The sequence below is a fragment of the Pogona vitticeps genome, chromosome 7 (assembly GCF_051106095.1).
Source record: "Pogona vitticeps strain Pit_001003342236 chromosome 7, PviZW2.1, whole genome shotgun sequence".
NCBI classification, from domain to species: Eukaryota; Metazoa; Chordata; class Lepidosauria; order Squamata; family Agamidae; genus Pogona; species Pogona vitticeps.
Genome location: NC_135789.1, coordinates 30914476 through 30930376, shown reverse-complemented (window position 1 = coordinate 30930376; position 15901 = coordinate 30914476). Strand labels below are relative to the sequence as shown.

The 15901-nt window shown below is 45.5% G+C and overlaps 1 protein-coding gene across 1 annotated transcript; it reads right to left on the bottom strand.

The window, feature by feature from the left end:
* Window positions 1-2915: 2915 nt before the first annotated feature.
* Window positions 2916-15843, bottom strand: RNFT1 (ring finger protein, transmembrane 1). Its single transcript, XM_072978560.2, has 9 exons — window positions 15671-15843; window positions 13886-14307; window positions 12323-12399; window positions 10212-10312; window positions 8965-9118; window positions 6791-6949; window positions 5594-5659; window positions 4111-4212; window positions 2916-3780 (listed from the first exon to the last, which is right to left on the bottom strand). Exons 1-9 carry the CDS (start codon window positions 15694-15696, stop codon window positions 3646-3648), a joined length of 1242 nt encoding a protein of 413 aa, XP_072834661.2. The 5' UTR covers window positions 15697-15843; the 3' UTR covers window positions 2916-3645.
* Window positions 15844-15901: the final 58 nt, after the last annotated feature.

Genomic DNA, 15901 nt, shown 5'->3' with positions numbered 1-15901 from the left:
TATGATGATTAAGATTTATTTTGTACAAGCTGTGCTTTTTTAATTATAATCTTGGAACTTTTGCTATAATTTGATTTTTACAGATTTTTGTACCATTATATTAAAAATAATAATAACTGGGATTAATATCTGCTGAGGCTAATTACATATTTTAAGTATTAAAGCTTGACCACTTGAACTCTGTTCTAGTTTCATTGGATCCATGATACGGAAAGGGAAGCGGTGTGGATGGCCTTCTGCGGCTCATGGGTGAGGTAGAAAGAAACAGGAAGTTAATCCGGGCTCAGGGTGCTCTGACCCCATGAGATGTGTTTGGGTAGGGAGGAGGTGTTACAGTAATCGGGTGGTGTTATTTCACAGAAAGCTGGTGGCTGTCCAGATGTTGGGCTCCGTCTTAACCCGACCCAGTCAGTGGCAAGGCGATGCAGTCGAAGAACATCTGGAAAGGCCGTTTGCCGCTGTAGAAGGCGAATGCATTGAGTCCTTGCAGCCTCTGAGGATGGGTGAAGAAGTCCGTGTCTGTCCTGTTACGTTGGGCCCATCCCTCTGAAGCTGTTCACAGCCCACCCGCGTCTGGCTAGCATCCCTTTTTTATTTTTTTCCAGGTGGGCAGTTGAGGGGCAGCCTTTTTGGTTACTAAGGTAGAAATCTGGCTCACGGCATCTGTGGCCATTTGCTTTCTCTGATGCTGGGGTGTGTGGGTGGGGCGGCATCCATGGACTTCACCCAGCCGCCAAGCCTGCATGCAAGCTGAGGTGAACTCTTCCAGCTTAAGCTCTCCATCTTTATCTCACTGGCGCTGTGCCCTATAAGGATGCACGCTGACGGCCCGGGGAGGGAAAGGCATATAGGAGAGGCCGGGTTGGCTAGGCCTGAGTGCTCGTTTCCTGAGCCTTCCGCATTGGGATAATCTCCAGGTTCCGAGTTTCCATGCTGCATTAACCGTGTTGCATAAAGCTGAACATTTTATTTTTAAAAACCCTCAAAATGTAGACATGCAGCCTTGCTCTTGATTGGGGCCAGGGTGTATGGTTGGGATTTAAATCCACCCCCTTTCCTAGTTTTCAGCCGAAAACTCCACCTCCAAACACAGGTTTGTTTTTCACATTTACTTGGTGTTCATGGAATCTTTCCGGGGGGGGGGGGTTCTTTAATCACTGTGGAATAGGGGCAACTGGCAGTGGTGCAGGGCTTGAATCTCTTGTCTGCATTGGCCCAGTTTGGGACTGTGCCTGTTGACTCTCGAGTAAGAAGGGGAAATCTTTAGGGACATGCTTAATGCAGTGTGGAGATTGATTATAAGACTGCTGAGTGAACACACGAACCGTTCTTAAAAAGGGGGTGGTGGAGCATCATTGGCTGCCCTAGTTGTTATCCTGCCGCCTGTGTCAATACAGTGAACGTTAGTCTACCCATCACGGTCAGCCTGCAAGCACCCCCTTTTTGCTGAAAGAGTCCCTAGTAGGAAGGCCTTTTGGATGGTAGCAGCTGTGTTGAAATGGTCGATGGAAAGCTGGCATAGCAAGAGCTCCATCCCACATCCCAAGGTGGAGTGAATAGTTTACTCCTGAGCTTTTTTTTTTTCTTTTTGACGAGGCCCAAAAGAGGATGCAGGTGTCCTTGCAGGTATCTTCGGAGACCCGTGTTCCTCTTTGTGGTAGCATAAGGGGTGCGGGCACATTTTCATCGGTACTTTTTAAAGGAAGCGTTCTTTCTGCCAGCCCTCAGTGAGTTCTGTCGCCATCTGTAAAAGAATCACATTCTACAGCTGCCTTACTAGGAATGGGATGAGGGTGGACACCTTTCTTGCGTTTCATTCTGTACTGTTTACTGTAATGAAATATACTTGATTTCAAAACAAATGGATGTAAATAGCAATTAAATGAAACTTTGAACAAATGTATCATTCGTGATTCTATTCTTTTGTTTTCTGCTTTGAGGATTTTGACTTTCCATCCTCACCGTCTTCGTGGCTGAGGGAAAATGGATGGGTTCCTGAAATCAGAAGCAGACTTGAATTTGATGGTTCTTTAGAGTGAGAGAGAGAAAAGTGCATGCTTTTATGTAGTGCAGCCGAATTACAGCTTCCAGGAAAGTCACTCCGGCGTGCTGATGGAGTCGGAGCTCAGATGATGACATAGGACTATGTAAGTGAAGTCCCGCCCATCCTGTTATCCCCGTTTGAACCACGCATTTGAGCAGGAGCCCAGCTGATAAGTTTAATACCCAGGGTGCCCCAGCCCCGTAGGGTCTCTTGACTCTTGTAGAATGTCGAAAAACATGTTTATACTTGAAACTTGATCTGTTTCTAGAGCACACAGGCATATGTGAGTCTTCCGTGACAGTAATAATTAGGAAGTAACTCTACCGCACCTCACTGTCCATAGCTGTGATGAAATGCTAAAAACGTTTTTGAGGGAAAAAACACAGGAAGGACTGAATTTCTTTTAGTTCTGGAAGCATATATCAATTAATGGGCTGAGCCTTCGGTAATTCAGGATACCCACTTGGCAGTAGGCTCCGGCTAGTGAATCTTGATCCTAGTTGAACACAATCCTATAAGCCAGAGGTTTGTTGAAATGTTAATATTAACCCATTAGACCTTCTCGTTAATGTGTGGAGCTGTGGCATCAAGTGTAAGATCTGATGAAGACACCGTCAACCAGGAATGTCTGAGGACTTAAAGTTACTTATCAGGTTTGTTATTCCCTGGGGTAAACAGCATCGTGGTACCTTGCCGAAGATTAAAGCTGTGTTCTCTGTAATCTCTGGACAACATTGCTAAATGAGGATGCTTTATGAGGAATGTTGTCCAAACCAACCGGAAGAGTTCTGATTGCCGGCTCAGGCTCTAAGCAACTTTAAATGACGGGAAATTTTATAAATGCTGAAAGGCTAAAATAAGACGTTCCAAATCCAGACATTCAAAATATGTTTATTTTCTCCAACTGTTTGGTGCACTTATAGGTTGTTGGGCATTTTGAGTTTTTTTTTTGGTAAAGTATTACTAAAATAAATCTTTTCCCCTTTAGTAAAATCTTAACTCATTATGACAAAATATAGTATTCAATATTTTGCTTTTTTAAAAAATCCAGGCTTACAAAAGTAGAAAAGTTTCCTTACATCATTGAAATATAGAACTATGGAACTTGAGAGCAAAGAACATGCCAGGTTTCTTTAGAGTAGAAAGCCTAGTTAAATGGAGGAACGGCATCCAGAGGAGGGAAGAGGTCCTTTCTCTCTTTAAGACACGAACAGACAGGCTTCTTGTCCTCTCAGCTGCCGTACTCAAGGTCTCTTTTCAAGAGAGCCTGTTTAACTGCCTTTTGAAACACTGAATGAATACTGGAGGTGCCGAATCATCAGTGGCTCGAAGAAGTTCCGGAGGCATAACAACAAAAAAGCATCAGAAAGATGAATAACACGTGGAAGATGATGCAAGGTATGCTATGGAAAAGCAGTTTTCAGGCTTCCTCTTTGCATCGGCACGGACCCGTGGGGCCTAGTGTTGGGCAACAGTGGAGACTTTTAAAAGCCCTGAGTGTACATCCTTTCTGTTCACCCTTTTTGCATCTCTGCTCCCTTAAATTGTAAGCCTAGCTTTTCAGTGAGTTTACACTGTAAAGCCCGTCTCCAACAGAGGTTCTAATACACCTGTAGCTGCACCGAAGTGGCTCCGTCTTTCCACTTCTGGATGTGGTCGGCAATGGCGGTCCGGCAGAGCGGGCAGATTTTCTCGCGTTGGAACCACAGCGCAATGCATTCTTCGCAAAAGATGTGCTGAAACGAGAGGGGTTCATGCTGCCATTCATGAGAGCGCACAAAAGGTGACGTTTTTAATGACCTCCCCCCTTGCATGGGGTTTTTGAGGCTGGCTAGAGCATTCAGAAGGCTGATGGGCCATCTGAATGTCTGTCCCTAGGTCCCTTGAAAAGACAGGTGGGAGACAATGAATCTATTTCCATTTGTAGGGAAATGCAGGAGGAAAGGCTTGTGGCATCACCGCCAGTACCAAGAACGCTCACGCCCTGCTCCATTTGCTCTTCCTCGCTGCTCTCATGAGCGGCTTGAACTCTGCGAGTTCTGGGCAAAGGGAAGGGAACAGCTTACCTGGCAGATGAGAAGAACCGGCTTCTGGAACTCAGCCTGGCAGATAGAACATAGATCGTCCACTTCGGCACACTGCCTCCTGCTCGCCGCCACCCCGTAGCTCTGCAGAGTGGCAGAAGGAAGGAAAAACTGAGACCACCTGATTTTCCAAGGAGCTGGACGGGAGGCCACTCAAGGCTTTGCGTGGTCTTGCTTTGGGACCTTATTAGGATTCCAGGGAACAGAGGGGCTGAGTACCATCAGATCCTAGTTGCCTGTAGGTCCAGGGACCTTTTACAAACAGCATTCTCGTCCTGATGTTGTAGAGACAACTGTTTGGACAGGCGGTGAGAATCGGCACAGTTGAGTGCCCAGAATTTACTAATTCAGCCCTTCTGCTGCATCCACTCTCAAGGCTGTGGATCTATTTTCTAATTAGGAAAGAGGTGGAGGGCTGCCAGGTCTTTCGCCCAGGGTTGGTCCTGAATCGTGTAAAACTCAGGTGGGCAGTTTGTGGCTACCCAGATGTCCCAAGGGACCCCATCATTCCTCACCCCTGGTTCTGTCGGGTTAAAGCACGGCTCTGAAAGTCTTGAGGCAGTGAAGAGGCAAGACTGACATGCCTAGAGCCCTACGGTGTGTCTCACCCTCCCGAGGGAGGAAACCTCCCTGCCTGCCCGCCAACATTCCCTCGTTCAGATCTACATGGGAGGGGAGGGGCTTTGCTTTTTCCAACTGGGAGGGCAATTCTTCCGGGGAAGCACAGTCTGTCCCGTTAACCTCCCAGCCTGAGACCCTTTGCTTTGCAGCCGCCGGTGAAAGGAACCGAAGCATCTCTGTGAATAGAAGTCTCCATCTATAAATCCGAATGCAATTTGGGTGCAAGTTACTTTTGTTGCTATCTCAGGATGCCAGCCTCCTCTTGCCCTCTTTTCCTTTTATTTTCTTGGCGAGTTACATGCATATCCCGCCTCTCTGCCCTCGGCCAAAGGCCGGGGTGCATCTGGACCTTCCCCATCCTCACAGCCATGTCTGGTCGATCAGACCAAGAGACAGAGGCCAAAACAAGGTCATCCTCCACCTTGGATGATGCCGTAGCAACGGGAGGTCTCCCGAGTCCCCAGCCCCACGCTTTCAGCTGCTGTGTCCCATGGCTTCCATTAGCCCTCTTTGACAGTCTGAACGACGGCAGTGGTCTGCCAAGGGGGTTATTTTTCAACCTTGACCCCGCATGTTGTCCCTCTTCAACTCTCACAAGCCCTAGCCATTATGGCCAGTGGTTGGGGATGCTGGAGGGCTAAAGGGGTCACCCAATGTGCTAAATGGACATAGGGAACTCTCAGGAGCCAAGCCCATGGTTGCAGCCCTGGACTCATTGAGGACCTTTGTAGTAAACATTTTTCCCCCAGACTGATTCATGTTGAGATGTCAGGATTTTCAGAAGGGGGAAACAACTGCATTTCATGATCTGGCTTTCATTTTTCAAAGGCACAAGAACACTCACGGGCCGTGTATAAAATATCCGCAAGACCTTCCTGAAGTTTTTCAGGTGTCCGAAGAAGCTCAGGAGCTGAAAAATGAAGATGAGAAGTAACGACTGCATAGATTTCTCCAGGTCATTTGAACTTTTAGTATTTCATACACGTCTGGAATGCTGTTGGTGTTCATGTGAGGTTTTCCTAACTTGCTGTGACTAATTGGGGAGATGTCAGTTGTGTGCCTTATCACATGCATGACTGCACAGCCAACATTTTGTCAATCAGCAGCAATTAGCTGTGGAAACCTGCATGACGTTCCAATAGGATCCTGGCCAATAAAGACACTGAAAGAAATTCTTAAGTTGTTAGGCATCATTTAACAATTACTAAAAATCCCTGGCCTCATCTAAGAAGAGGATGTGGGACATGAAATTCAGGTGGTCTCCAGACTCCTTCATCCCTTTGGAAATATTATTATTATTATTTTATTTGTATGCCACATTTCTACCAACAAAGGGACCCAGGTATAGACTAGTTTGGTGCAAGGGGAGCAACAAATCCTCTCGCCCCTTCTCTGTCATCCCACCATCTGCTGGCATGCAAGTCCTCGTGGCCTGTGGCTACCAGTCAGGGGTGCCGATTAAGATCCTGCTCCTATTCTGTTCCCCTCTGCTCACACCAGTTCTCTCTCTCTCACACTCTTTTTTAAAATTTCCAACTGGTTTTCAGCCCTCGGCAGCGACTGTGTGCACTCAGTTTTTACTGGGCTTTTGCAGTGTAATTCTGCTAGGTTTTTTTTTTTTTTTAATATTTAATTTTTGTTTGTTTATTTCTGCAAACCTCAGGGTTTGTACGAGCTGATGCTTTCCCACTCCTATCCCACTCTCTCGGTGGCACTTTCTGGCCCCCATTACCTTGGCATGGACTACCTGAGTTTCCTAATAAGCCAAACTTCACTACGAAACAGAAACTATTGGTGCCGGCAAAACTAATGCCAGGGAAGTTTAAATAGGAACCGTACCAATACAAACCCTGTTTCTAGTAACACGCAATGAATAATAGTGTCGCTTGTGAACCAGAATGAGGAGCATGGAGGGCTGAAACAGAGGGGAGTTATTTTTAAAAAACACACTATATATGTACACAGAGGCTATGTTCTTCTGTAAGCATCCAGACCGAGGCTGTTTTCAGGACAATGGCCTTCGGAGAAAACAGGTGCTTACCTTTAGGATGAGATAGAGGAGAGCAAGCAGGACTCCAAAACTCTGCCCTAGTGCACCGTCCAGCTCCTTCAAACCAACGAAGTAACGGAACCAGACTGGAACGGGGACCACTGTGCGGTAGTACTGGCAGAGCTCCTCTAATAACATATACCAGTAACCCTGGAGGAGAGCAAACCAAACACCTCAGGGACAGCACGGGGAAATGGGGAACCGTCACGCAGCCGTCACCAGCAGACGGAAGTACCTCTAAAATAGAAGTCTAGGATGAAGTTGAGACTCCCGATTTGTGGGCTGTGGAGCTGGGAGGAACGATACGTTCGTGTTCCCCCAGAGTTTTTTTAAAACAAAACAATAGCTGAATTTCCTGTGGTTTCCAGTCCAGTGACCAAAGCCAATGGGTGGGTCTGATTCTGGCAATTCAAAAGGTTTGCTTGACATGTGCAGAAGCCAAATGTGTGGGTCTCCCTTTTCAGGCATCGGGGCCGATATAGATAAGCAGCAACGCTAGAAACCTCTCTTTTTCAGGCAATGCTTGCCAGACATTCTTCCACCAGATCAATAACTCTGATCTCTGCTGATCAAGCAAGATTTTCACTCTTCGCCTCTAACAAGATAATACCTAATGATTTATTTTCGCTTGGCCACCTATGCCTGAAAGCAGAGCAGATTTTACTCGGTCGTTAAACCCCTTCTCCTCTCGCTTAGATGGTGGCAGCTGAGTGAAATAGCTGCCTTTCTTCAATCATACTTCAAAACGTTATGGAGGAGTCGGCATTAATGTTGAACTGACGTTACTTTATCAGGTACTTTCCCCTGCTAATTACTAAATGCATTTAATGGCACCTATTTATTTTTAAAGCATTAAAAAACTGAAAATGTCTGGCCACTAGCAGTTTAAGACCACTTTAGACAAAATGCAAATGGTGCCATTAATTATAAAGAAGGATATCAGCACCTCTCACTTGAACCCTCTTATCTTCATGGTATGAAAAGAGGCAAGGAAGATAAGGAGAGTAGGAGAGGGTGCCACGAAATGATACCAAGGTGTGGAAAAAGTGAATAGGCTCCCCTGCCATCTCTCAAGAATAATCCTTGTGTGTAGAGCCACCCAATGAAGCTGAGAGGTGGGAGGTTCAAGGCAAAAACAAAAAAAAACCCTAGAATCTTCGGACTGTGAAGTTGTGGAATTATCTTTTATGTAAGATAAAGAATTTTTTTCTAAAAAAAGAGACAAGTATAATTCACAGGAGAAGGGTTACCAGCAGCTACATGTAATGATTTTGGTATTTACGTTGTATTTTGTGTTTATTGCTCTGTGTAGTTTAGTTTGTAAACTGCCCAGATAGTACTTTGGCACTAATGTGGTGGTTGAATAAGTATGTCTCAGTGGTCCCTGGTTGCCTAGAATTTCCCATGTAATCAGTAGAGAAGTTTTATACATAAGGATTCATTTGCCCTGAAACTATCAGCATAGAGCCAAAACTGCCCAGCTGTGAAGTGCTTTCATATCTAGCATGTGATCCCTGATGGGTTGGAATCGAGAGGCAGGGAAACCGTGGGTGTCAACAACCAAAGAGCTGCTGGTTTATGGTTTTAGCTCAGTCCTGCTGGATCAGATTAAAGGGCTCTCCAGAACTGCATTTCCTGAAGTAGTAGGAAAACTAGTGGGAAATCATCTCCTGCTTTTGTTCCCCAGGGACTGGTATTCCAAGGCAGGCTGTATACCTTTCATTATTTATTTATTTATTTATTTATTTATTTATTTATTTATTTATTTATTTATTTATTTATTTATTTATTTATTTATTTATTTATTTATTTATTTATTTATTTATTTATTTATTTATTTATTTATTTAAATTATAACTTTATTAGGGATCTTTGGAAGATTTCCAGGGAAAGGTGGACATTTTTCTAAAATAGCAAATGTGCCACCTTTCTGGTCATTTCTACTGAATATTCACATCTTGTTTCTCAGACGATTAAAAAAATCCCCTCTCTTCCTTTTTTTTATCTTTGTTCCCCCCCCCCTTCTTTTTCCCTTCCATTGCACACAACTCAATATTTTTTGGGACCTGAGGCAGACTGAAGTTGGGCGTGCTACAGTATAAGAAAGGGATGCTTCTAATTCATAGCAGGCGCTAACTTTTTAAAAAAAAACGGAATGTTCTTACCTTGGATTTAAAAGACATGACAAAAGAAGGCAGCAGGAGAATGATGCATTTGACACTCATGAAGAGGAACTTCAGAACGAAGTCTGTGATCCCCACAATCCAGAGCACCTCCCAGAGGTTCGTAAAATCCGCAGCGGGACTTAAAAGGATCAAGCTTAAAAAGAAAAGGCATCGCAGGTACTATGCTTCCATATTAAAGTTACTATCACAGTTCCTTCTAATATCAACCCATGTATTCCCATATTTGTGTGAATACAGATAAAACCAAAACACCTACACGCCAGAGGAAGCTCAAAACCCGAGGTCCAGGGCTGCCCCCCCCCAGAACAACACAGTTACAGTGGTGCCTTGCTAGACGATTGCCTCTCAAAACGGTTAATTCACAAGACGACGGGTTTTTGCAATCACTATAGCGCTTTGCAAAACGGTTTTCCTTATGGGCGATTTTCGTTAGACGATGTTTTGGTCCGTGCTTCGCAAGACGGTGTTTTTTTACGGAGCGGTTTTTCGCAAGACAGCAATTTTGACAGCTTAGTCCGCACTTCACAAAATAGTTTTCCTATGGGGTGATTTTCGCAAGACGACAATTTTTTCCCCACTAGAATGCATTAAATAGATTTCAATGCATTCCAATGGGGAACTGCATTTCGCAAGACGATGTTTTCACAAGACAGCGATTTTCGCGGAACGAATTAACATCGTATTGTGAGGCACCACTGTGTAGGGAACCCAGATAGACAGATGCAGTATGGGGGTGTCGTGACTGGTACTGTGAATGTGCTTAGAGAGGAGTCCATAGCTTTCTTATCCTTCCACTTGGTTCATGGTTTCAATGCCAGATCCAAATCCTGTGTAGGCCCTACAAACAAGCAAGACCCTAGGCTTCTTGCTCCTGTGTAGAGCCTATAAAGAGCAGGAAACCCTCCTCTTAGGACCTCGTGTTGAAACAGTGAGGAATGCGGTCATGTAGAGGACAGAGCTCATATCAGGAATTGAATGGCTAACCAAAGAGCGCAGAAGTGATACAGATTTTCTAAAACCTTAGAATTTAAGGACAGTCAATGTCATTTTGGTGCTCTAAAGCTGAAGGAGAAAAGTTCCCAAAATTATAGATGTTGCTTTCTCTGCACCATCTATAATTTTAATAAACCTCTGATCGTCCTGCTCCTTCACGAGTCCTTTCCTAAAACTCAGCCTCCCATTAGCAAGCGGTGCTTTACCCCCAGCGAGAATGAAATGGTAATTACCTGTAATGAAGTGACTGAGAGCGGAAGGTATAATAAAGGAGCAGAGAAGATCCAGTTAGGAATACTAGTAACCAAGCGCACTGGAGCTTGGAACTCCTTTCCTGCAAGATAAGAGTCAAAAGTTGGTTTCGATCACTCTGCAAGTTCAATATGGCTCAGTTGCTTTATTTATAGAGACAGTATGCTGGACTATGGTTCTTTTGGGGGCCTGTAGTCATTCACATAGGGAGCTGAGCGCACACAGACGTCTGTGGACTTTCTTGTAAGCTTTCTCAGGGTATACAGAACTATTCCTGTGCCCGCACGCAATGAGTTAGAGGATGCTGTCTTCATTAGAAAAACCTTCTCATGGCAGGCAAGAGCCTAACCAAAAGTCTTTCTAGGTTTCAAGAAAGAAAAACTTTCATGATTTCTTTGCTGCTTTGGAATTCAAAATGCATCATAATTGCATGTATTTGTACAGAACAGAGTGCAGATGCTCTCCTGTGGTGTCAACTATGAATAGTTGTGTTCTGGGCCAGTTCTAGGATTTGCGAGAGGAAGAGACATTTTAAATAAGCTGCAAGCCTCTTGAAGAGACATTTTAGAAGCCCCTGAACGTCACTGACCCCTTAAGGAAAGCCATCATTTGAGAACCTTCTATTCACCTCCCACCACTAAAATCTTTACAGTAAGTAAGTCCTCATCCATGACAATTTAGGCTTTGGGGGACATTATTAAGAGGTTGTTTTTCTAGCAAGCTGCAAAAGGGATGGTTCAGAACCCAATAAAAATAATGGCAATAAAGTGCAAGTGGTGGGGAAAGTAAAGCCACATAAGATATAAGCAGCAGCAGGACTAGACAGAAATCTTTATATATTAACAGCAAACTCAATCTCCAAGCATAAATTGTTCCTTTTGTCAAAATGGCACTTTCAACGCATTAAGGGAGAACGTATCAAATACAGAAGTGACAGGATGGGGATTCCAAATTTTATAAATATAATTTTTGCTGGGGGGGGGGAAGCAGGAGGCAGTGCCTTTAAAACAGCTCAGTAACTAACTAATTGCTGAGACAATAGAAAAATGGGATGGAGTATGCCAGAAACAGGCATGGCTGGCTGCCAGTTTGTACCAAGGGCAAAACATGGCTGGCTGTATCCAAGGTCAAGTATAGGGAATGGGGTTCTCTAAACAGTATTCTGCGTATTGCATCAAGCATTAATTACAGTAGGACCCCCTTATCCGCAGGATCAGCTCATTGACTTAGTGATGGTCTAAAAATATTAAAAGAAAAATTCCCAAACTATATTTTTAAGTTGAATTACCAATATTTGCTACTAGAGGGAGCCAGAGATTATGCTATGTATAGAGTTTGTGAATAAAATATATTTCCGTGGTGTCATTACCAGAAGTGACCACCAGAGGGAGCCAGAGACCGCACTAGGTATAGCACCCATTCTTGTAATAGTGTTCACTATAATCTCCATTATTCAGCATCCCTAGAGGGGCTGGAACTGATCCCCTTCAGATATGGGACTCCTACTGTATGTTCTTTCATCAGATTTCAAGAATGTTTTTTTTCCTTATCTTTTGGGGCAAAAAAAAGAAAGAACTGAAAGAAGAAATCTCATGCAGGCTGGTTTTCATGTGCAAGGGCTTCCCCGTCCTCCATTCCTTTCTCCTTGGGTGACCGGGAGCAGGATGAAAGCATGCCACCATCTCTGCTTGGCCCCCTAGGTGAAATGGACCACTTCAGAGGCTGCTTGGCATGACCCCTCTTTTTCCTCTCTTCTGCACTGGCAAGGGATTTTCATTTCACCTGTTGGCCAGACCCTTTTCAGGGTGCTGCTGGGTGACCGCTTCCCAAAGGCCTTAGCCAGCTATGAGGAAGGGTGGGAGCTGGGAACAGCCTTTCGGATAAAGTCCAATAAATAAATAAATAAATTTCTCAACCTCTGCATTTTCTGATCGCTAAAAACTTTTTTTAAAAAAAGTCTTCAGCTCTTGTCTCGGAGTTTAACAAACACTAACAGCAGCAGCTCCACATTTCTGTCAAGAATGGATTAATCTCCTGGGTGAAATTAAGCTTTAAAAATACTTACAACCTCGCTGGAGAGGTCAATACTTACTCTTAGGAAAACCTGATTTACAATGCTTTTGTTTGCATACATAAAAGTTGTGAGCAGCCCAATTCCCAGAGAAATGCCTATTAGGAGAAAAGGGGTCAATTACAAACGCAAAAAAGGAACCAAAGGAAAAAAAAATTGCATTGAACTCAATTTCGCTTAAAGAGGGCAAAATTAAAAGAGTACATGCGGCAATATTAAACTGCTTAGGTAATAAAATAAAAATCAGGTAGCTACTGTATACTCGAGGCAATTTACTGCAGCATGAACACAACAAGACCTCACACAGAAATCATTAGATGCCGGTATTTAAGCAATAAGGTACCCAGTGGATAGAGTGATGGACTAGGATTCTGCACACCGGGATTCGAATCTGTATTCATCCAAGGAAACTCATTGTGGGAGTGGAACTGGTAAAACCACTCCTTAAATATCTCACTTACCAGCCCTATTAGGGTTGTTATAAAGTTAGTCCTGGTTTGATGGCACATAGCTAACTATTTGAGTACCAAACAGCTTGCTTCTAGTTCTCATTTCTGAAAAAGTTTAACTATGTCAAGCCAATATCTGGAGAAATGTTTTCCCTACTGTGTTCCAAGAAGTTTAGCATGTATGGGATTGCACCCTACATGTCATAAAATTGAATATAAAGTCTTGGAGACCTGGCTGATAACATTACTGGGCTAGCAGCTGTTAACCGGTTGGTATTGCTTAGCTGTTCCAAGGCCTTCAGCCCTGTGGATCACAGGGCTGCAGCAAGAAGGGGGGGGGGGGGTTCTTCAAACCTAATCTGCCAGAAGGGGATCTGCAGTTTTTTTACAATGGAAGGGTCAACTGGTTTGGCTTTTCAGTCTGCAAAGGCCTTCCGGTGTACACAACAACCAGCAAACTGAAAAAAGCCGAAGTGTTTTGCTTGCTCACGCTCTTTTTATCTGAGCAGAGAATTTAAGCAGAGCAGGGATGACTCCCACTGGAAATCATAAATTATAAGGATTTTAAAACTTGGGAGGCAGCCTCCCCCAAAATGATGATAGGAATGGAACAGCAAATTGTCTCCCCTGTTGGAAAAAGTATACAAGGATTGACCGGTTTAAAGAGGCCCCCATTTGAATTCCCCAGTTAACAGGTAGCCTTTAAGGTAACATTCAGCCATTCGAAAATGCTAGCTTTGTTGTTATATTTAAAGCAAGCTTCTAGCACTTAGGATTCCATGAACGTGTGTGAAAAACACGTTGAGGATGCCTGGTCACATATCTGGAGCTAGAAATATGGCTGAGTAAGATCCTGGACCACGGGGGCGGGCAAGGTTTCAGCACCCTGTACAACAGCTCAAATCTAAGGAAAGCTAGAATTGTACAAATGTCTAGAAAAAGCATTAACATTTTTCAATGTGTGTAATCTATACAGGTCACAGAATTCAGCTTATATGACAGATTTTTTTTCCTTTTTCCAGATTCTCTGGGCTTCAGGTGAAGCTCAGACTGGTTGCTTCTCTTTCAGCCTTGATCCTTTAAAAAAAAAAAGTTTTGGATTGTATCAAGAGCATGACAGTGACTTGAACTCTACCGGTCAGGTGCTGCATAAGAAGTTTGACAGACAGGATCAAGAGGTATGGGAGGCTCTTGTGCAACCAGTGGAAGAGGTATCTGAGCTCCGAGAGGCTGCTCCCGCTTTGCTCCTCCGTTTCCAAGGCACCGTCCGGGGCGCCCCTCGCTTCGCTGTGGGAGTGGGCGTGGGAACGGCTTTGGGTCTCCACTCGCGGAGTCTGCCGAGGACTGGCATTCTCTTCAGTCTCTCCCAGAGGAGAGCTCAGCTGGATGCGAATGTCCCCCCCACGCTGGCAGGAAGCTTCCCCCGATCCCTTTCCGGAGCCAGAGGAGGTCCCGTCGCTGTTTCCTGGCCCACTGTGGCCAATACTAGAGCCAGGCTGCATGGCATCGAGCGGAAAGCCGGCAGCTCCGAACGCCTGGGGTTTTGAGTGATGAACCCTGAAAAGGAATGAAGAGGTGAAACTTAGAAAGGAGAGAAAGAGAGAGAAAAGGATGTGCAGGAAACGAGAAGTCTCCTGAGCAGAGCTGGCCCTACCATTGGACAGAGTGAGGCAGGGTGGGTGTTATTTAAGGGCAGAATCTTATTACTTATGTACTTTGTTATTCAATTTTCACTGCCCTAGAACAGAGGCACTCGTGGAATTTTCTGCCTCGCAGGCCAGAACGACCCGACGCATTGGGAGCTGAATACAATCACCGGAGGAGTAGAAGGGAACATCTTTCTTGGTTGGCCCTGCTTCAGGCAGCGGATGTCTTGGGTCGGCTTTGTGGTCCACCCGTGGTGCTTGGCGAGGCCTCCCTGTTGCACGTGGACGCTTAGCTGTCCGCACAGCCACGTCTCTCCACTGAACCTGCCTGGCTCAGCCACGTGGCCTTGGATGAGCAGCAGAACTCCCGGTAGAGATCGGTTCATCCTTTCTGAGTCCTTTGAAACCGCCACGGCCGGTTCTGATGCTCAGCTGCTTCCTAAGACTATTCCTGGGTCCATCCGGACCCCTCGCAGCCTTCGGTGCGCATAGCTGTGTTATGCAGAAACCAAAACCCCTCTCTGCGCGGCCCCGTCTTCGCTAGGCTCCGGAGACAGCGAGGTGTTTTGCGAATTCCTAAACTGCACTGTTTTGGGTACAAGGATCTGTGAAGGAGTCATCAGGATAAACTGTGCCACTGAGCAGAATTGTTCAAGAATTGTATCCTATAAGAGCAAAAATATACTGTATAACCATTTCACTGTGCCGGATGAGAAGTTAAGGAAATGAACCCATAATCAGGGCTGGAACAATGTACAGTATGTAAGTTGCAAACCCCTTCTAAATGCATATGTGTGTACATGTGCATATGTGTTTATATACCATTTCCCCGAAAATAAGCCCTAACCTGAAATTAGGCCATATACAGCATCTATATACATAGGTAGATAGACTTCTTCCTAGGTATGCACAGACACCCACCCGTGTCTAGCCTTCCCTCTCCCTCGGTTTTGGTTCTGACAGAGCTCCGTTCCAGCTCAGCAGTTCTAAAGTGATAGCCATCATCATCCTCACCGCCCTGGCACAACCAGGACCAAGGGGGAAGAGGGGAATGGACACAGAGACACCCCATAGACACGTATGTACACACTCCCACGTTGGCACGACCTCCGGGGGGGGCGCAGGGAGTCCAGGCCCTCCCTGGCAGCCCTAACCCCCACCCCACCCCACAGGTCCTCCGAAGGCGACCCCGAGGGGGGGTGGAAGGGCAGGGGAGTTCTTTCTTTCCCCCCCCGGTTCCCCTCTCTCTCCCCCCCCCGCCGCCGCCCACCTACCTCTCATAACGCGGCCGCAGCTTCATGGCCAGCCGGGCTCTTCGGGCCGCGGCCTCGCCTCCGCCTCCATCGCTCGGCCGGGTAGAGAATAAAAAAAAATTAACAAAAACAGAACCCAAACCAAAACGCCGAGACGGCGGCCTCCGGGAGTGCCGGCCCCGCGGAGGAAGAGGAGGGGCTGAAAGGGGTGGGACAAAAATCGAGGCGGGCCTGGCGGGGCCCGACTAGGCC

Bases quoted from the DNA above. Each gene is read 5' to 3' on its own strand.
- RNFT1 (XM_072978560.2), bottom strand. From the start codon at position 15,696: ATGAAGCTGCGGCCGCGTTATGAGAG. The intron at 12,400-13,885 runs GTAGAGTTCAAG...TTCTCCTAATAG, and splicing joins TCTTATGCAGCACCTGACCG to GCATTTCTCTGGGAATTGGG. The intron at 6,950-8,964 runs GTAAGAACATTC...GCTCTCCTCCAG, and splicing joins TCATGTCTTTTAAATCCAAG to GGTTACTGGTATATGTTATT.